Source organism: Oncorhynchus keta, chromosome 34, assembly GCF_023373465.1.
Source record: "Oncorhynchus keta strain PuntledgeMale-10-30-2019 chromosome 34, Oket_V2, whole genome shotgun sequence".
NCBI classification, from domain to species: Eukaryota; Metazoa; Chordata; class Actinopteri; order Salmoniformes; family Salmonidae; genus Oncorhynchus; species Oncorhynchus keta.
This window is the reverse complement of record NC_068454.1, coordinates 74827355-74848337: the sequence shown is the minus strand read 5'-3', so window position 1 is coordinate 74848337 and position 20983 is coordinate 74827355. Positions and strand designations below refer to the sequence as shown.

At 44.9% G+C, this 20983-nt stretch overlaps 1 protein-coding gene across 1 annotated transcript; it reads left to right on the top strand.

The window, feature by feature from the left end:
* Nucleotides 1-774: 774 nt before the first annotated feature.
* Nucleotides 775-20510, top strand: LOC118378080 (glycogen synthase kinase-3 beta-like). Its single transcript, XM_052494822.1, has 10 exons — nucleotides 775-1186; nucleotides 6279-6466; nucleotides 9372-9455; nucleotides 9653-9763; nucleotides 13059-13189; nucleotides 13478-13682; nucleotides 16451-16546; nucleotides 16699-16885; nucleotides 17648-17725; nucleotides 17968-20510. Exons 1-10 carry the CDS (start codon nucleotides 1012-1014, stop codon nucleotides 18030-18032), a joined length of 1320 nt encoding a protein of 439 aa, XP_052350782.1. The 5' UTR covers nucleotides 775-1011; the 3' UTR covers nucleotides 18033-20510.
* The last annotated feature ends 473 nt before the right edge of the window (nucleotides 20511-20983 follow it).

Sequence of the window (20983 nt, the reverse complement as noted above, 5' to 3'; positions counted from 1 at the left end):
GACACACCTCTACTCCAACTCCTTAGCTGTCTGAATTAAGACAAGTGGCTAAAGGTGCTTGCCTGCCAGGCAGTGAGAAGAATCCACTCTCAATTCTTCTGGTGATAACATCATGTGGACCTGCTATATTTTTTGATTTTCAAATCTCTTTTCATGCCAAGATAATCAACTTGGTCTGCTATCTACCTTTGTGTGTGTATGTCTGAGGGGTCAGATCTTCAAACTGCATTGCTGACTTTTCCAAAATGTTGCTTGAGATGTATTTATGCTGTTGTTGAGCCCTTGGGTATCTCGACATCAGTGGTTCCCAACCAGGGGTACTATTCAGTTGATGGTACAGTAACCGAAAAAGGTTGGGAAGCACTGCTCTACTTTTTCAACTCCTCAATGCCAAGTTAAATATATAGATAAAAACTTGATGCAAATGACATGTTAGATTTTAGACCAGTCATAATTTCTTCATTCGCCATTAATTGGGGAGCATTACAATTGTCAAGACAAGCACAAGAAAAGAAGAACACTCATATATATATATATATATATATTCCTAATTTGTTTACTTTAACCGTTTGTAACCGCTATGCTCCGTAAATGCACTTTCTGGGGTGTAATCATTAGTCCAAACAGTTGCAAACTGTTGCATTTTGCAACGAAGAGAGAGTTTCTATTGGCCAAATTCAGGTAGGCCCCGCCCTGTGTCGTTCCGTTGTTTACGTTAAAGAAACGTTTTGTAACATAATTGGCGTAATGAATACGCCCAAGTTGAATCTACCCTCAAAACTTCGTTACCCATGAAGCAATGCTATCAGCCAGTGCGTTGCTGTGCGTCAAGTCCAACCACTGTGCCAAGCGAAGAAGAAAGGGGGAGACGTACAAGCTAGCTAAAACGATATGCTACCAATGCAGTTAAATTTGTAACGACTACATTAGAAAAGATAGGTCAACCCTGAGCCTGCTTGGCTCTAAATCGTAACAACCTTTTCCCCTGCCCCGGCTATATCGCGCATAGATATGAGCGGCAGCGGGCGGCCCAGGACCAGCTCGTTTGCTGAGCCTCCAGGGGCTCCCGGAGCCGCTTCAGCCGCCGCCGGATCGTCTGTTACCGGAGGGAGTTCTGCAGGAAAATCTGGGGCTTCACAGGCCACAGGGAGCAGCTCGACTGGCTTCGGAAATGTGAAACTAGCCCGTAAGTATAGCTAATTGAACACAAAACGAAGGAATCGGGATATATGTGTGTACTGTTAATTTACAGCAAGTATCTAACTAAACAAATTGATAAAACTGTCGATGTTATCATTTCGCAAAGCTAACCTAGGTAGCGAGCTAACTAGCTGGCTAGGCTATGTATGTTTTTGTAAAAGGGACAGTGGGATCAAGCCGGGCTTTGATTGTGGCAGATCTAACTAACGTTAACTAGCATAGCATTTGAGGCGAAACGTTTATACGATGTTAGAAACTGGGGAGAAATTGATGAAAATAGATTGGAACCAGATTTCCGTGATATTTGTCGTTGGAAGCCAGATTGGAAAAAACGGGCATCAGCGGTAACGTTACCTACCTAGGTGAAATCAAACGAGGTTGACCGTCGTCCTTATTTAGCTAGTTAGCCGGTAATCTTAGCTATTAGTATTGGAAGTTATGTAGCTGGTTGCTTAGTTAGCTAGCTAACGTTAGACCGGTAACCTAGCTAACAGCTATATATGCTATTTAGAGGAGACGAGGTTACCGTTAATTCAGTTCACATAACGTAATATATTGGGTACTTATACAACATGGCTTACTGTGACCCTGAACAATTAGCTTAACTTGTTCAAGAACAATTTACGTGCTAGTTTGCCAGTTTGGTTAGCTTGTCCATGGCAGGAATATATTAGCCAGCCAGATTGTTGGAGTGCGCTGTGTCAAAGGTCTGTCAATGTCATTTTTAAAACGTTACAAGTCCAGTTTTGTTTTGCAGTTCATTGGTCAACCGTTTTACATTGAGCAATAATGTGGGTGGTAAGGAACCGTTACGTATCTATCTTGTTATTGGAATAATACTATCATCATAACCACGTATTTCCAAATACAATATGTGTTTGTCTCATCTCGTTATTCTTCAAGATCTATGATTGATTTTCATTATATTTGCATAATTTCACACGTGCCCATATATTGATAGATAGATTTCCATTGAGATTGCCGTACATTGAAGATTCAGTGCAATGACAGAAATTGACTGTATGTCCAATGGTAGTTTGGATATGTGGTGTTGGCAGAATACCTACAGGGAGGTGTTGACACAGTCAGACTTAGGGAAAACCAAATCTGGAACATTGCACCACAATGTCCATGTCAAACAGACATAGTCCACTCTGCCATATGTCAGGAGGTGGTTGAAAGTGTACCCATATTTTGGTAAGACTTTAGTGGGTCTTTATTAAACTTAACACTTTTATAATTTCAAATGTATTTGTCGCTGACATTTCTTCAGTTGAAAACCAGAAACGTTGCATACCAATTTCCATTCTGATCACTGACTGCTATTCTGATAGCCCTGCCATGTTGAAGACCCGGACTGGGTCAACCATGGCACTGCAGACTGCACTGTGAATGTGCTCAGCTCTCCAATGGAACCCTATGGGAAAATGTTGAAGCTTCAGTGTGAAGGGATTTGACTGTAGAGATTGAGGGAGGCAGGGAAAGAAGGCAGGGAGGGTGAGTGAATCATTGGAAAGATAAGCTAGAGGTGGGAGATGAAGACTGGAAACAGGTGAGCGACAGATAAATGACGGTGCTGGTCAAATGTCTTCTCAGTCCAGTAGGGTATACATGAACACCTAACCTAATCAGCACTTCTTCAGTGGCTCAGTCTCTGTTCAGGCGTTCTAACAGTAATCCTCTGTTTTGAATGGGGTCTGATTTGGTCTCTCCTGACCACAGTACTGCATTCCTAGAAGGGTGTGCCCACTGATAAGCATGGTCCCTGGTCTGGAGGTGTCTGGACCTACCAGAAACCCCAACAAAGGTGCTGCGCTACTGTTCGGTTTCTGGAAGTAACACTGACTTGTCTAAGTGAAGTGCAAAGCCAATATCAAAAGTTGTAAATGTCAGACAAGTCATAGGCAATAATTGCCACTAGGATTATTTTAGTATCCTGGGGCTGCACTTAGCATTACTGATGTTTCTCAGCTTCCTACTGCTCTATTGGTCTCAGCTCCTATCCTGGGGACCCACATGACTGCACATATTTGTTTCAGCACTAACACACCTACACCTGATTCAACTAATGAAGGGCGTTATGGTCAGTGAATTAGTTGCATCAGGTGTGTCTATATTCGTACTGGGCCCGGTTTCCCAAAAGCATCTTAAGGCTAAGTTCATTGTTAGAACCATATGATCCTATGCTTCTAAGACTAATTTAGCCTTAAAATGCTTTTGGGAAACTGGCCCAGGTCTGGAACAAAACTGCAGTTATGGGCCACCAGGGCTGGAGTTGAGGAACACAGTTTTAGAGGGTAAGTGGCAGTGCCACTAATCTGATTAATATTCTCTAGTGCCAGACCAGCCACTGCATAGCAATACTAGCCGACTAGCTACCTCTCTCAAAGGGATACTGTTGCTCTGGCATAAATAAATGTTCGGTTGTAATTAGAGGTCGACCGATTAATTGGAATGGTCGATTAATTAACAACCGGAAATCGGTATTTTTGGATACCGGTTTGGCTGATTTAAAAAAAAAAAGAAAAAAAAAAAATTAATGTAATTTTTAACACCTTTATTTAACTAGGCAAGTCAGTTAAGAACACATTCTTATTTTCAATGACTGCATAGGAGCGGTGGGTTAACTGCCTCGTTCAGGGGCAGAACGACAGATTTTCACCTGGTCAGCTCGGGGGATCCAATCTTACAGTTAACTAGTCCAACGCAATAACGACCTGCCTCTCTCTCGTTGCACTCCACAAGGAAACTGCCTGTTACACGAATGCAGTAAGCCAAGGTAAGTTGCTAGCTAGCACGAAACATATCTTATAAAAAACAATCAATCATCATCACTAGTTAACTACACATGGTTGATGATATTACTAGATATTATCTAGTGTGTCCTGTGTTGCATATAATCTGATTGAGCATACAAGTATCTGACTGAGCGGTGGAAGGCAGAAGCAGGCGTGTAAATGTTAATTCAAACAGCACTTTCGTGCGTTTTGCCAGCAGCTCTTCGTTGTGCGTCAAGCACTGCGCTATTTATGACTTCAAGCCTATCAACTCCCGAGATGAGGCTGGTGTAACGGAAGTGAAATGGCTGGCTAGTTAGCGCGCGTTTCAAACGTCACTCGCTCTGAGCCTGTGGTTGTTTCCCTTACTCTGCATGGTGGTGTTGTCGTTGTGTTGCTGGTTCGAGCCCAGGGAGGAGTGAGGAGAGGGACGGAAGCTATACTAAAAATCATAATCGGTCGACCTCTAGTTGTAATGCATGGCTGTGTAATCCCTAATCCTTTTTGTGACCGTGTTCACTTGCTTTATATTTAGAAATAAGTTATGAGTTACTTGAGACTAAAGTCTGAGTGTTCTGGAAATCACTTCTCTCTCTCTTACTCTTTTATTCAATCATACTCATCAGACCTCTGTTAACTTCCTCTTTAGGAACCAAAGCACTTCCCTGACAGCTGATCTGTCTGACTGCTCATCTTTTCACTCATTATTAAAGTGACTATCATGCCACTGCTGTTTCATATTTAAAACTCTCCCCACTGACTCCACTCCTTAAGAAGAGGGCTACGTAGACTCAAACGCTGTGAGCCACATAATTACAGATCAGACGACGTTCTCTGGTCGTATGAGACTTCAGAAGGAAGAATAGTTTAGTGCGTCATGCAAGGATCTGGTTTGGATTAATCAATGAATCTAATGCCTACCCAGTGTGAAATATACCTCTAGCTATGAGGACCCTTCGTATACTAGTATGTGAAAAGCTATGTGTGATGTCTCCAGTGTGTTTATTACAACATGCCTTCCAGAAGCATCCAGAGGTGTCTAGTCTACATCATAGGAGTAACTTTAAATCTATCAATCAACTGCGCCCACCTAATGCTTTTAGTAGTGCTGAACAAAAGCTCCTGCCATTCACCCTCCCTTCCAGTCTGATTCCTGAGACTGACATAGTCCGGCTTTACAATTAGAAATAGAGGATCCAAATGAAATCCATCTTTAGCAGAGGAAGATCTAAATTAAATACATTTTTATCTTCAGCAGAGGAAGATCCAAATTTGTCTTCTCAACTATCTTAAGCTAGTCACCCACTTACACAGCTTTGTTCAAGAGACCATGTCAGACTTTACAATAGAACTGGGAGATGCAGAGTTATTAGAGAAAGCATGGTCATGTTGAGGCAGGCGAATGGAGGAACCGGTGCACACACTCACTGGGCGTGCTACTGTACTGTCCATTCAATGCTATCACAGGCTCTGACAAGCTCGTTGGCTCCAGGCCCTACCTCTACTGTAGTGTTCCTCCTCCCTTCACAATCTGTGCTTCTCTGGTGCTGCTGTGTCTGTCAGTTCACCTTCAACCATTCAGACACAGCCAACAAGCTGAGCTGCACGTCTGACCCGAAGTAGATCTGTCACTCACTGTATGAGCTCAGAGAATCTTCCTTTCCATAAGGTCGCACATCAGACAGACAGTAGGGCTGTGACGATACCAGTATTGTGATACTTTTGAGTATCGCAATACTGGTATCGTCCCGGCCCCGTTCAAACACTTTAGAAACGCACCCTCCCTTCCTTGAAGACAATAATTATAGATATGACATTCTGTCAAAGCTATGTTGGAGAGGCCTCACTTTCACCCAACCCACCGTGTTAAATCGCCCATTACCTCAAGAAACAGAGGAAAGCAAGAATGCATTTCTCAATATTGTCAGGTTCCTCATATTTAAACCGTACTGTCCAGTGTAGTGAGGGGGTGAAGAGGTTAGCGAAGTTCAGAGCTGTGACAGCCAGGCGTGCAGCTACTACAGCTCATTACCAGCTAGTATTATGTGTCTGTGGGGAGAGGCTTCCGAGTTTACGGACATTTAGAGGGGGGTAATTAACATTTGTTGTTTAGTGTTTCCCCTTGGGGGATTGGAGAAAGGATGAGGTGACCGTCACTACGTTTCCTGCCCAGATTCATGGTCCCTTGTGTGTGTGTGTCCCTGCATCTGGATAACATCTAAAATACTTGGAGTCCTTTAGCCCCCTTCCCAAATGGTCCTTAAACCTGAATTTGTTTTGACCTCTGTACCTCTCCCCCAGGAGACAGTGGCAAGGTGACGACTGTGGTGGCCACACCAGGCCAGGGTCCAGACCGCCCACAGGAGGTGTCCTACACAGACATCAAGGTGATCGGGAATGGTTCCTTCGGCGTGGTGTACCAGGCCCGCCTCATTGACAGCCAGGAGATGGTGGCCATCAAGAAGGTTCTGCAGGATAAGAGGTTTAAGGTACAGAGTCTACAGACACACAGCACAACCCACTTCCACTGGCACTCTATGCTAGTGTTGTAGTACTCAAGCTGAAGTACTCGACCATTGGTGACTCACCTTCCCGTGTATTTTCACTTGGACTGGAAAGGTTATGATAAGCAGAACATTAGCAGCACTGGGTGCGCAGAGAACTGAGGGTTCTGTTCTCTAGTTAGCAGTGGGAAGGACGTGCCACACTGGCACACCCGCTGCGGCGAAAGCAAGCGCTGAGGGTGGGCAGACAGGAAGCCAGGCTCCGCTCACGTACTGCCTCCGATCAAAGTGCCTTCAGAAAGTATTCACACCCCCTGAATTGAATTGAGCGTTTTTGTCACAATACCCCGTGATGTCAAAGTGGAAATACGTTTTTCACAATTTTTACAAATTAATGGAAAATGTTAAGCTGAAATGCCTCGAGTCAATAAATATTCATCCCCTTTGTAATGACAAGCCTAAAGTTCAGAAGTAAAAATGTGCTTAACAAGTCACATAAGTTGCATGGACTCAATTTGTGTGCAATAAGTGTTTAACATGATTTTTGAATGACTACCTCGTCTTTGTACCCCACACATACAATTATCTGTAAGGTCCCTCAGTCAAACACAGATTCAACCACAAAGACCAGGGAGCTTTTCCAATGACTTGGAAAGAAGGGCACCTAAAGGTAGATGGGTAAAAAAAAATATATATATATATAAGTGGACATTGAATATCCCTTTGAGCATTGTGAAGTTATTACTTACACTTTGGATGGTGTATCAATACACTGTTTTATGTATGCTTTTTTATGGTCGGATTAATAAACAAATACTAAAACCTGGTCACTACAAATATACAGGCGTCCTTCCTGACTCCGTTGCCGTAGAGGAAGGAAACCTCTAAGGGATTTCACCATGAGGGCAATGGTGACTTTAAAACAGTTGCAGAGTTGGTTGTGATAGGATAAAACCGAGGATGGATCAACAACATTAATATTAACCTAATTGACAGAGTGAAAAGAAGGAAGCCTGTACAGAATGAAAATATTCCAAAACATGCATCCTGTTTGCAACAAGGCACTAAAGTAATACTGCAATTAGCTCTTTGTCTTGAATGCAGTACTACAACACATTACTGAGTACCACTCCATATTTTCAAGCATAGTGGTGCCTACATCATGTTATGTGTATGCTTGCAATTGTTAAGGCCAGGGGAGTTTTTCAGGATAAAAAAGACTGGAGTTAAGCACCGGAAAAATCCTAGAGAAACTTGGTTCAGTCTGCTTTCCACCAGACACTGGGAGATGAATTCACCTTTTAGCAGGACCGTAACATAAAACACAAGGCCAAATCTACACTGGAGTTTGCGTACCAAGAAGACAGTGAATATTCTTGAGTGACCGAGTTACAGTTTTGACTTAAATCTACTTGAAAATCTATGGCAAGACTTGAAAATTGCTGTCTAGCAATAATCAGCAACCAATTTGACAGCGCTTGGAAGAATTACTATTTTTTTTTTTTTAAGAAGGGCCAAATGTTGCACAGTCCAGGTGTGGAAAGCTCTTAGTGACTTACCCAGAAAGACTCACAGCTGGAATCGCTGCCGAAGGTGCTTCTACAGAGTATTGACTCGGGTGTGATTACTTATGTAAATTAGATATTTCTGTATTTCATTGTCAGTACATGTGGCAAAATATTTTTATATTGTTTTCATTTTGTCATTATAGGGTATTGTGTGTAGATGGGTGAGGGAAAAAATAGTTTAATCCATTTTGAATTCAGGCTGTAACACAACAATAAATCAAGGGGTATGTATGTAGGCTGCACATCGCGTTAGCGACTCATTTCCCTGTAACCACCAGTCACCAGCCTACTATTTAGCTTGGCCTGGTTAAGAAACACAAACTGCTTTGTGAAATTGAAAACAATAGTAGTTTAAAAGGAAAACAAGTCTAGCTATTGTCTCTCTCTCCCCTTGAGTATTAAAAAGTAGGCTGTCTTTGAATTTGTCATCTCGCTCTACCCTCCCACTTTCCCTAGTCTTCCTTTGGGTTTCACTCTGGAATAAATAAATACTACTTTTCAGTGGGCGATTTACAAAAAGCAGAGAGCCTGTTACAATTATTGGAAATAATAATCTGACAGGAGCAATAGACCATTCATCCCTTCAAGACATCATTGAACCTTCAATTAAAATAAAATGTTTGATCCTGTGTATGAAGGACTTATTTGTTTTGTGGGCTATTGTATATTGTAGGCAATTATGACCTTTGTGCAACTGGAGGAAAATCTTTGCATTACTTCAATGCTCACATGAAAATCTTCCCACCAGACTGCCACTAGTTGTTGCTGGGCAGATTTCATCTACCAAATCCGAGCCAAATCAAGAGGCGCGACATACAAGCATCAAGCTAGCAAGCCGCCAATACGAGCAAAAAAACTTTTGTAACCAAAATACCAAATATGTCTAAAGAACCCCGGACTCATTCCTTTGCTTTCAAACTTTTTTTTCTTCTTTAAAAAAAAAAATCTGTGCACATAAACCGATATTGTGTTCCTTTTTTGTTAAACTCCAACCCAGTGTCTCAGACTTGAGCACTTGGATCAGGACTCGAGCACGGACTTCATCATTGGTGACTCAAACTCAACTTAGCCTCAGACTTGTGACTCGACTCGGGCTCAAGCACACGACTCGGTTTAGTGACTCAACTGAAACACTGGTCTACACACACACACAGTGCAACTCACTTCCACTGGCAGTCTACAGAAACACACCACCCCCCCCATCACTCACACACTATCAGATGTATTTCTGTATGTTCTCTCCCCATACCTCAATGTTACTACTGCTCAACTGATGAAATCTTGAGACCTAAATTACACCCCTTGCTATTTCTATATTCCAGAACCGAGAACTACAGATCATGAGGAAATTGGACCACTGCAACATAGTCAGGCTACGTTACTTTTTCTACTCCAGTGGGGAGAAGGTATGTACAAGTCACACTACTAGGTATTGGGAACGACATTTGACATTTTCACGTTTATTTACATTTACATTTAAGTCATTTAGCAGACGCTCTTAGTTTATGCCGCAAAAAGAAAAATCTAGAGTTGTGAAAAAATGGATTACATTTCAAAATGGTATCAAATACATTGCTCTTCTCCTATTGGTTTCCCCTTACAGAAAGATGAGGTGTACCTGAACCTAGTGCTGGACTTTGTTCCAGAGACAGTGTACAGGGTGGCCCGGCACTTCAACAAGGCTAAGACCACCATCCCCATTATATACGTCAAGGTAATGCACTCACTACTACTTCTCATGTTTCTCTTATTACTTTCTCTCCCTTTTATCCTCGTTCTCTCTGTCATTGTTTTTTTTTTCGCTCCCTTTTTCTCACTCCCTCTTTCTCAGTCTGTCTGTCTTCTCCTCATCTCTCGCTTGCCCTATCACCCCTCCATCGTTCCTCTTTAAGCTCCATGCTGTTAGAGGCAGAGCTCTATGTAAATGAAATGCTACTAGGCTTGGGCGCTGTACCGGGGTATTTGGAAATGGACATTTTTCTATAAATGTTCATATTTGTAGCAACTTTAAGTAAATACCTTCAGTCAACTTGTGCAATACATTAGGAGATGAACTGGATTCTTCATTTCACCTGTCATGTTATTTACGTTATGAAGCCTAACGTAGTTCCCCAGAAAGCCAGTCCCGTGTTTGTAAATAGAACAGAAGAAAGCGGGAGCAAGTGGGTCCAGCTGTATATTAACAGTCAAGTGTTAATTTTCATGCCACAATAGTGATCAGGGACATGCAACTATAGTTTTCTTCCCAGAAAATACATTGGTTCAACACATTCAGCAGAAATTTGCTTCATTTTCATCAGATGACAGACAACAGAAGTGCAAAGCTATTTGAGCTTACAATGAAAATGCAAGGTATTCTTTTGAAGAAACAAAAAATGCATGGCCATCATATTTCTAATGTTTATCATAGAAACAATGTAGCTGGCTACATTTCCTAATGTTTTGCTTGAAGTTAATCTTGCGTTTTACGAGGGAGAAGTAGGCTGGTTACACTGAGGAAAAGTAGCTACACATCAGAGCGCTGTCTGCTGATAGAATGCCCTTAGTGAGTTCTCATCCCAGTGGACAAGTGCAACTGAAGCACAAAATTTGTCTGATGCCGAGCAGAAATTACGTAAATAATTATTTTAGATCTGAGTTTACAAAGCGCAGCAAGATATAACTTTTCTCCTAAATGCAGAATTCTTCATTTTTCATGAAAGCGACACCAAAGTTGAACTCGCTATCATCTTCTCCGACACAAACTACTGCACCATAAATACTGGAGGCTGAGACAGGAGGGGTCAGGAGACACTGGCCCCATCAGATGATACCCCCGGACACGGCCAAACAGGCAGGATATAACCCCACCCACTTTGCCAAAGCACATCCCCCACACCACTAGAAGGATATCTTCAACCATCAACTTACAATCCTGAGACAAGACAGAGTATAGACCACAAAGATCTCCGCCACTGCATTTTCTGAGGTCTTGGCTGATTTCAGAAGCCACTTCTCCAAAACCGCCATAGAAAAGCCAGACTACGGTTTGCAACTGCACATGGGACAGAGATCGTACTTTTTGGGAAAATGTCCTCTGGTCTAATGAAACAAAAATAGAACTGTTTGGCCATAATGACCATCGTTATGTTTGGAGGGAAAAGGGGAGGCTTGCAAGCTGAAGAAAACCATCCCAACTGTGAAGCACGGGGTGGCGGCATCCTGTAGTGGGGGGCTTTGCTGCAGGAGGGATTGGTGCACTTCACAAAATAGATGGCATCATGAGGCAGGGAAATTAGGTGGATATATTGAAGCAACATTTCAAGACATCAGTTAAGTTAAAGCTTGGTCGCAAATGGGTCTTCCAAATGGACAATGACCCCAAGCATACTTCCAAAGTTGTGGCAAAATGGCTTAAGGACAACAAAGGTATTGGAGTGGCCATCACAGAGCCCTGACCTCAATCCCATAGAACATTTGTGGGCAGAACTGAAAAAGTGTGTGTGAGCAAGGAGGCTTACACACCTGACTCAATTACACCAGCTCTGTCAGGAGGAATGGGCCAAAATTCTCCCAGCTTATTGTGGGAAGTTTGTGGAAGGCTACCCAAAACATTTGACCCAAGTGAAATAATTTATAAGGCAATGCTACCAAATACTAATTGAGTGTATGTACATTTCTGACCTACTGGGAATATGATGAAAGAAATAAAAGCTGAAATAAATCATTCTCTTTACTATTATTCTGACATTTCATGTTCTTAAAATAAAGTGGTGATCCTAACTGACCTAATACGGGGAATGTTTACTAGGATTAAATGTCAGGAGTTGTGAAACTGAGTTTAAATGTATTTGGCTACGGTGTATGTAAATTTCTGACTTCAACTGTATTTTATCTCTCTGCTCTGACTTTTTACTGTAGTCTTTCTCTCTGTCACCTCTCTTTTCCAACTCCTCCATTCTCTGCTTTTCCTACATCAGATTTCTTGGGGACAATACCTACTTCAGTGTTTTAGAATTGAAACAATTTGAGCAAAAGAGAAACATACTTTCTCTGTTTGCAGTAAGCTTGGTTGTCTGTTAAAAAGTGCACTTATGTTGTCTGTTAGTTTTGTGTGTGTGTGCTATGCCCCGTGGCAGCAGAGAGGACTATCTGTGTCTCATGGCCCATTTGCCTCAGACCACCCTGCTGCTCTCTCCTGTGGTGTGGAGATGCATACTGATCATACACACACACACACACTGCCCTCACTCAGCATCTCTCCATCTCTCCCTGTGCTCCTCTCATCCCTCCCTACTCTTTATCTGCATCTCTTCCCTTCCTTCCTCTCTCCTTGTTCCCTTCTTCCCTCACAACTCTTCAGCCCCTTTCTCTCCAATTAAATTCAAAGGGGCTTTATTAGCATGGGAAACATGTTACATTACTGTTTATTTAACTTGCTGTGGCAAACAGAAGTGAGAAGACACAACAATATCAACAAACTATTAGAATTGAACAGTAAATATTGCATGCAAAAATAAAAAGGTTTTTCCATCTCTCACTCCTCTGCACCCCCCTTCTCTCTCTGTGGTGTGCAATTAAGCTCTTGTTTCCCTCTAAATCTGCCCTCCTGCCATAGCCAGGCAACCTCGTCCCCTTCTCAACACCCGTCTGTCTACCCCTTGCACCCTGTGTGCCCAATAACACAGCTAACGACCCAATAGAGCGACCCCAACACACGCACACTCAAGACAGCCAGAAACCCTTACACACATACAGTCACATCTTCTGCCATGCGAGCTCTAAGCTTTGCGATGGGAACATTTTACTGGCATGTCTAAAGCAGAGAACCCACAAGTTCTAGTAATGTGTTTGAGTAAGTTGCATACATCCAGAATGTTTGACTCTTCTGAGTGCAGTGAAGTTGGTGACCAACTGTAGCTGTCTGGACACTTGGCATGACTGTAGTCGTAATGGAGGATATTATGATGATCAATGCTACTGACTGCTAACTGTGTGTTAACATCATGTGTCCTGTGTTCTCCCTCCAGGTGTACATGTACCAGCTGTTCCGCAGTCTGGCCTATATCCATTCCCAGGGCGTGTGTCACAGAGACATCAAACCCCAGAACCTGCTGGTGGACCCCGAGACAGCCATCCTCAAACTCTGTGACTTCGGCAGGTTAGTCTGCCTGTCTGTCAGTGAGCACCTCTGGCCATCTCTGAATGGCTCTGACTGTGTTCCTTAGGCTGCCTGTGTAAACGCATCTCAATTCTTCTGGTCTTTTTTTCCACTAATTGGTCATTTGAGAGATTTTTCAGGGCTGATCTGATTGGTAAAAAAAAAAAAAAGAAATCAGTATTGGGCTGCCTGTGTAAATGCCTCCTTACTGTTCAGTCTGTCTAAATCGATCTCTGTCTCGATATATTTTTCTCTGACTGACCACCTCTCTTCCCCTCTTGTCTCCAGTGCTAAGCAGCTTGTTCGCGGGGAGCCCAACGTGTCCTATATCTGCTCGCGGTACTACCGTGCCCCTGAGCTCATCTTTGGCGCCACGGACTACACGTCCAACATTGACATCTGGTCAGCGGGCTGCGTGCTGGCCGAACTGCTGCTGGGACAGCCCATCTTCCCCGGGGACAGTGGAGTGGACCAACTGGTAGAGATCATCAAGGTAGAGAAGAGGGGACCTGGGAGCTGAGAGGACACCAAACTGTAGGGGTGGGAGATGGAAAGAAGAGGGAGTGTAGGTCTATGTTGGTGGTGGCGGTAGGAGCGTACAGTTGAAGTCAGAAGTTTACATACACCTTAGCCAAATACATTTAAACTCAGTTTTTCACAATTCCTTACATTTAATCCTAGTAAAAATTCCTTGTCTTAGGTCAGTTAGGATCACCGCTTTATTTTAAGAATGTGAAATGTCAGAATAATAGTAGAGATATTTATTTCAGCTTTTATTTCTTTCATCACATTCCCAGTGGGTCAGATGATTACATACACTCAATTAGTATTTGGTAGCATTGCCTTATAAATTATTTAACTTGGGTCAAATGTTTTGGGTAGCCTTCCACAAGCTTCCCACAATAAGTTGGTAGTATTTTGGCCCATTCCTCGTGACAGAGCTGGTGTAACGGAGTCAGGTTTGTAGGCCTCCTTGATCGAGGTCAGGGCTTTGTGATGGCCACTCCAATACTTTTGTTGTCCTTAAGCCATTTTGCCACAACTTTGGAAGTATGCTTGGGGTCATTGTCCATTTGGAAGACCCATTTGCGACCAAGCTTTAACTTCCTGACTGATGTCTTGAAATGTTGCTTCAATATATCCACCTAATTTCCCTGCCTCATGATGCCATCGATTTCGTGAAGTGCACCAGTCCTTCCTGCAGCAAAGCACCCCCACAACATGATGCTGCCACACCTGTGCTTCACAGTTGGGATGGTGTTCTTCAGCTTGCAAGCCTCCCCCTTTTCCCTCCAAACATAACGATGGTCATTATGACCAAACAGTTCTATTTTTGTTTCATCAGACCAGGAGGACATTTCTCCAAAAAGTATGGTCTTTGTCCCCATGTGCAGTTGCAAACCGTAGTCTGGCTTTTTTATGACAGTTTTGGAGTAGTGGCTTCTTCCTTGCTGAGCGGCCTTTCAGGTTATGTCAATATCGGACTCCTTTTACTGTGGATGTAGATACTTTTGTACCTGTTTCGTCCAGCATATTCACAAGGTCCTTTGCTGCTGTTCTGTGATTGATTTGCACTTTTCGCGCTAAAGTACGTTCATCTCTAGGAGACAGAACGCGTCTCCTTCCTTAGTGGTATAACGGCTGCGTGGTCCCATGGTGTTTACACTTGAGTACTATTGTTTGTACAGATGAATGTGGTACTTTCAGGCTCTTGGAAATTGCTCCCAAAGATGTAACAGACTTGTGGAGGTCTACATTTTTTTTTTTCTCTGAGGTCTTGCTGATTTCTTTTGATTTTCAAGCAAAGAGGCACTGAGTTTGAAGGTAGGCCTTGAACTACATCCACAAGTACACCTCCAATTGACTCAAATGATGTCAATTAGCCCATCAGAAGCTTCTAAAGCCATGACAGCATTTTCTGTAATTTTCCAAGCTGTTTAAAGGCACAGTCAACATAGTGTATGTCAACTTCTGACCCACTGGAATTGTGATACAGTGAAATAATCCGCAAACAATTGTTGGAAAAATGACTTGTGTCATGTACAAAGTAGATGTCCTAACAGATTTGCCAAAACTATAGTTTGTTAACAAGACATTTGTGGAGTGGTTGAAAAACAAGTTTTAATGACTCCAACCTAAATGTATGTAAACTTCCGACTTCAACTATAGGTCTATGTTTGCGGCGGCGGGAGCGCGGGTCTATGTTTGCGGCGGCGGGAGCGCGGGTCTATGTTTGCGGCGGCGGGAGCGCGGGTCTATGTTTGCGGCGGCGGGAGCGCGGGTCTATGTTGGCGGCGGCGGGAGCGCGGGTCTATGTTGGCGGCGGCGGGAGCGCGGGTCTATGTTTGCGGCGGCGGGAGCGCCGGTCTATGTTGGCGGCGGCGGGAGCGCCGGTCTATGTTGGCGGCGGCGGGAGCGCCGGTCTATGTTGGCGGCGGCGGGAGCGCCGGTCTATGTTGGCGGCGGCGGGAGCGCCGGTCTATGTTGGCGGCGGCGGGAGCGCGGGTCTATGTTGGCGGCGGCGGGAGCGCCGGTCTATGTTGGCGGCGGCGGGAGCGCCGGTCTATGTTGGCGGCGGCGGGAGCGCCGGTCTATGTTGGCGGCGGCGGGAGCGCGGGTCTATGTTTGCGGCGGCGGGAGCGCCGGTCTATGTTTGCGGCGGGTCTATGTTGGCGCGGGGGAGCGCCGGTCTATGTTGGCGGCGGCGGGAGCGCCGGTCTATGTTGGCGGCGGCGGGAGCGCCGGTCTATGTTGGCGGCGGCGGGAGCGCGGGTCTATGTTGGCGGCGGCGGGAGCGCCGGTCTATGTTGGCGGCGGCGGGAGCGCCGGTCTATGTTGGCGGCGGCGGGAGCGCGGGTCTATGTTTGCGGCGGCGGGAGCGCGGGTCTATGTTTGCGGCGGCGGGAGCGCCGGTCTATGTTGGCGGCGGCGGGAGCGCCGGTCTATGTTGGCGGCGGCGGGAGCGCCGGTCTATGTTGGCGGCGGCGGGAGCGCCGGTCTATGTTGGCGGCGGCGGGAGCGCCGGTCTATGTTGGCGGCGGCGGGAGCGCCGGTCTATGTTGGCGGCGGCGGGAGCGCGGGTCTATGTTTGCGGCGGCGGGAGCGCGGGTCTATGTTGGCGGCGGCGGGAGCGCCGGTCTATGTTGGCGGCGGCGGGAGCGCCGGTCTATGTTGGCGGCGGCGGGAGCGCCGGTCTATGTTGGCGGCGGCGGGAGGAGTGATCATTCTTGGTGAAACTTCATGCATCTTTCACTCTTCCAGGTTTTGGGGACTCCGACGAGAGAGCAGATCCGAGAGATGAACCCCAACTACACAGAGTTCAAATTCCCCCAGATCAAAGCACACCCCTGGACAAAGGTACTCTCTGCCCTCAGTTCTATTTAAATAGCTTTAACACCATTGTCTTCCATTGGGATCCATATTAGAGAAAGAACATTTTGTATAATGGAACAAATACGACAGCCTAGATGAGTCAAACAAGATGCCCTTTTTTTTCCTTCCTCCGTCAGGTGTTTAAGCCGCGTACCCCCCCAGAGGCCATCTCCCTGTGTTCCCGTCTGTTAGAGTACACCCCTGTGACGAGGCTGTCCCCCCTGGAGGCCTGCGCCCACGCCTTCTTCGAAGAGCTGCGCCAGCCCACTGCACATCTGCCCAGCGGACGAGAACTTCCCCTCCTCTTCAACTTCAGCCCCGTCGGTGAGTCCACACCCCTCCCCCCTCTGTTTGGCCCTCCCTCAGTCAGTAGCAACGCCCTCCTCTGTTTGGCCCTCCCTCAGTCAGTAGCCACGCCCTCCTCTGTTTGGCCCTCCCTCAGTCAGTAGCCATGCCCTCCTCTGTTTGGCCCTCCCTCAGTCAGTAGCCACGCCCTCCTCTGTTTGGCCCTCCCTCAGTCAGTAGCCACGCCCTCCTCTGTTTGGCCCTCCCTCAGTCAGTAGCCACGCCCTCCTCTGTTTGGCCCTCCCTCAGTCAGTAGCAACGCCCTCCTCTGTTTGGCCCTCCCTCAGTCAGTAGCAACGCCCTCTTCTGTTTGGCCCTCCCTCAGTCAGTAGCCATGCCCTCTTCTGTTTGGCCCTCCCTCGGTCAGTAGCCACGCCCTCCTCTGTTTGGCCCTCCCTCAGTCAGTAGCCATGCCCTCCCTCAGTCAGTAGCCATGCCCTCCCTCAGTCAGTAGCCATGCCCTCCCTCAGTCAGTAGCCATGCCCTCCCTCAGTCAGTAGCCATGCCCTCCCTCAGTCAGTAGCCATGCCCTCCCTCAGTCAGTAGCCATGCCCTCCCTCAGTCAGTAGCCATGCCCTCCCTCAGTCAGTAGCCATGCCCTCCCTCAGTCAGTAGCCATGCCCTCCTCCCTTTTGCCCCAAGCTTCTGTAATCCCCTCAGTTTTCCAGAGTAAGTCTGAAGCGTGTATGTTGAGAATCCTGTGTGTGTAGTATGAACCTCCTCTCTCTTTGTCTTTCTCAGAGCTATCTATCCAGCCCCAGTTGAACTCCACACTCATTCCTCCTCACGCTCGCGCACAGACATCACCTGCCTCACACGGTATGTATAGCACAGCCAACTCAACACATGCTTATTACATGTTCAATACATGCTTATTAGATGACTACATATTTACAGGACTAAGATAGGGGATATATCTTCAAATCAACATTCAACAACCTTTTTAATTGAATATTGCTGTGTTTGGATGTTAAACCCAACATATTAAAAGCATTGACCTGATGGTGAACTGAAGTGTTTAGTGTGGTGTGTATCTGATGTCCTGTCTCTCCCTCCACCAGATGGCAATGTGTCGGACAGTACCGCCCAGCCCAGCTCAGTACCTGGATCCATCAACAGCACCTGAACCCCCCCGTCCCCCATTCACCCTGTCTTTCCCCTTTTCCTCTCAACCCCATCCCTCTCTTCCTACTCTTCTACCCCCTTTTGGCTCCAAACTTCAAAAAACAACTATACACACACACATACAACAAAAATACTACAAAATCATCTTTTATCCCTTGAATATTCCCATTATAGGTGTAAAACAATAGCTGTTGGTGGCAGTAGTCCAGTGACTGTTGGGTTGTAGAAGATGGGTGAATCTGACAAACTATTCTGTATTATAATCTCTGCTAATCAAATTTTATCCCTTATAAAAAACTGTTTTATTTATTTGAAAGTCCATTTTGTTTTAATGATGTATGCCAGTGAATGGGATGCGTCAAAACTGATGCCCGTTTCAGTTCGGACAGTTTAGGACAATCTTCCGTTGTAGAGGTTAAAAACCAAATGGTCACGTGGGCAGATCAGTCCCTGCAGCCAATGGGAAACCTGGAGAATGGAGGTGTTCCATCTACCAAGACAATACTCCCAAACCAAGTCCAAAGTGTTAATTAGTTCTGAAAATTGAAGAGCTGTGTTATTTTGTTTTATTAAATTGGATACCAAACAGCAGCAAATTCAACTGGCATTTTAAATTGGATGAGGTGATTTTTAGAAGCTTTTATCACACAGGTGCTTTAATAATCCAAAGGCGGAAACCGCTTGCTGTTTTATGAAACTGTTTCTGAGAAGAAACATTGAGGTGAAAGTCTTAATGTCTTTTATTTGAATAAGAGGGACCTTTTTTTTTAAAGAATGGAATGTACATATTCAGTTTCTATAAGCTCTTGTCCCAGTCAGTTTAGCTGGAGACATGTGTAGGTGAGAAGTAACCTTTGCACATCTCTAAAGGGGACTAGAGCGGAGCTGTAGGGGCCCGCTGCATCTCTTGTGCAATGGAGATATGCAACCTGTGTATAGGGAGGGGTAGGGCTCCTCCAGTCACACCTGTACACCAATGGCCATATAGCCGTACTTGAACCAAAGCTCTGTCACATCAACTTTGAAAGTACTTGGCACTTTCACTCCTCCCTTTCTCTCATTTTTCCTCAATTCAGTCTAGATGCACAATTACACTGCATGTAGGGGAGGTCTTAAGTGTAAGTGTGTGTGTGTGAATGAGGTTTTTTGTGTGTTTGACTTTCCCTGGCCATCTTCCATCTCCAAATCAACCCACTCTAGCACTCTTGTTTTTGTAAGTCTAGATTCTAACAGCATCAGTGATTTATCATCAGTAAAACCTTGTTTTCATCTGGCCCACCAACACAGACTTGCATGTTCACCATGCGTTAGAGAAACCACACCTGTTCTCCCTCCCCACTCATCACCGCACAACAACGATGGTTTGATCAAAAATACCTGCACCCAAAAAATGTAAATGCCCCAACCACTTCCGGAGCCTTCTGATCCTCTCCTCCTTCCTCTGCCTCTCCTTCCCTCTCTTTCTCTCACTGTAAATATCAATTACCTTTTTTTTTCTTTTTTGTTATTATATTGTTCTTGTAATTTCATTTGATTTTCTCTAGCAGAGGGGAGCTGGTGTAGCAGCGACCAGGCTCCTTCTCCTCAGTCTGTCTGTAAATACAACTTCATTTCAGTCCCTGACTCGGGGGGGAATAACAGAACAAAATGTTTCTCTCGTTTTTATTCTCTCCCTCCATTTCTCTCTCGTTGCCTTTCCCACAAATATTATGATCACTTTATTTATTGTATTTTTGGGGTTTATTTTTGTTTCTCTGGGGGGTCGTTGTCGGCTGAAGGGTTTATTTTGTAAAAGTCATCAATGCCCCGTGTCATGCAAAATAATCGAACTTCCAAGATACTGTACTTTGATCTGAACTTGAGTGTTTTCCAATAAAGGTCCTGTATTTGCAAGTACACATCCTAGCCAGTAGGTGGAACTACATTTTATTTTCTTTGATGTGAAGGGATTCTCACATGACTCTGCGTCTATGGTAGTCTCGCTGATGTCCCGACAGTATAAATGGCTGATCCTATGTAGGGTTATTGGTGATATTGCTGTATCTGGGTGGGTTTGAATGTGGGGAGGGTGGTGTGATGTGTCCCTTCTCCCGTGTCCCACAAGTGTTTTGTGTAATGGGTTTAACCTGTTACTTCTGTCTGTGATTACATGAATGAGTGATTGACTTTAAAGAATGGATGAACGAACTGACAAATCTTTCAAAAGTGTGAGTTGGGAGAGCGTGGATAAATTTTTTTTTAATCTTATGTTTTCCTAAAATGAAGAGCTAACTGAGTTATTTTTGTTTTATTTTCCTGGCACGAGATGGTTTTAATTTGTGATCCTGATCTTTATGGCCCTGCACAAGGGTCATACCACATCACTGGTGGGAAACGGAACGGTTTTGAAGTGGATGTGGGAGAGGGACGGACTGGGAGAGACTTTTTTTTTTTTTGTTGATATAAATAATTCAACTCATGATTAAAGTGATGAAACTGCCCTGGTCTCATGTTTATAAAGAATGGATGTGTGCATGCACACCAATTTATGTAGTGTCAGGTGTGAATGGCACTAAAACAATCTGCATTTATTGACCAGCGTACTTGATTGTTTTGGCTGCTAGTAGCAGACAGACATCTAATTTATGATCAACTTGGGTGTGTTTACGCTACACAGGCCTTCAATTAAAGGACATGCAAATGACATCTGAATGGTAGTAACAAGTCAGCTAATGGCAGAGCAGGGGCCAGAATACCATAAGGCACTTAGGGTTTTATAGTGTTTCCACAGCTGATTCATCTGTTAGAAGGCCAATGAGCCATCCATCAGGAGGAGGGGTGGAGCTGACTGATCCATCTCTCCCCACTGGCAACGCGAGATGCAATCTGCCTGTCACTCATGACACCATGCTTTATAGTTCTGAGCTTTAGGAGACCGTCACCATGGAGGGCTGGCCAATGTGAGTCGCTTCC

Coding starts and splice junctions, on each gene's coding strand:
- LOC118378080 (XM_052494822.1), top strand. CDS start 1,012: ATGAGCGGCAGCGGGCGGCCCAGGACCAGCTCGTTTGCTGAGCCTCCA. Junction 16,886..17,647: donor CTTCAACTTCAGCCCCGTCG/GTGAGTCCACAC, acceptor TGTCTTTCTCAG/AGCTATCTATCCAGCCCCAG. Junction 17,726..17,967: donor GACATCACCTGCCTCACACG/GTATGTATAGCA, acceptor TCCCTCCACCAG/ATGGCAATGTGTCGGACAGT.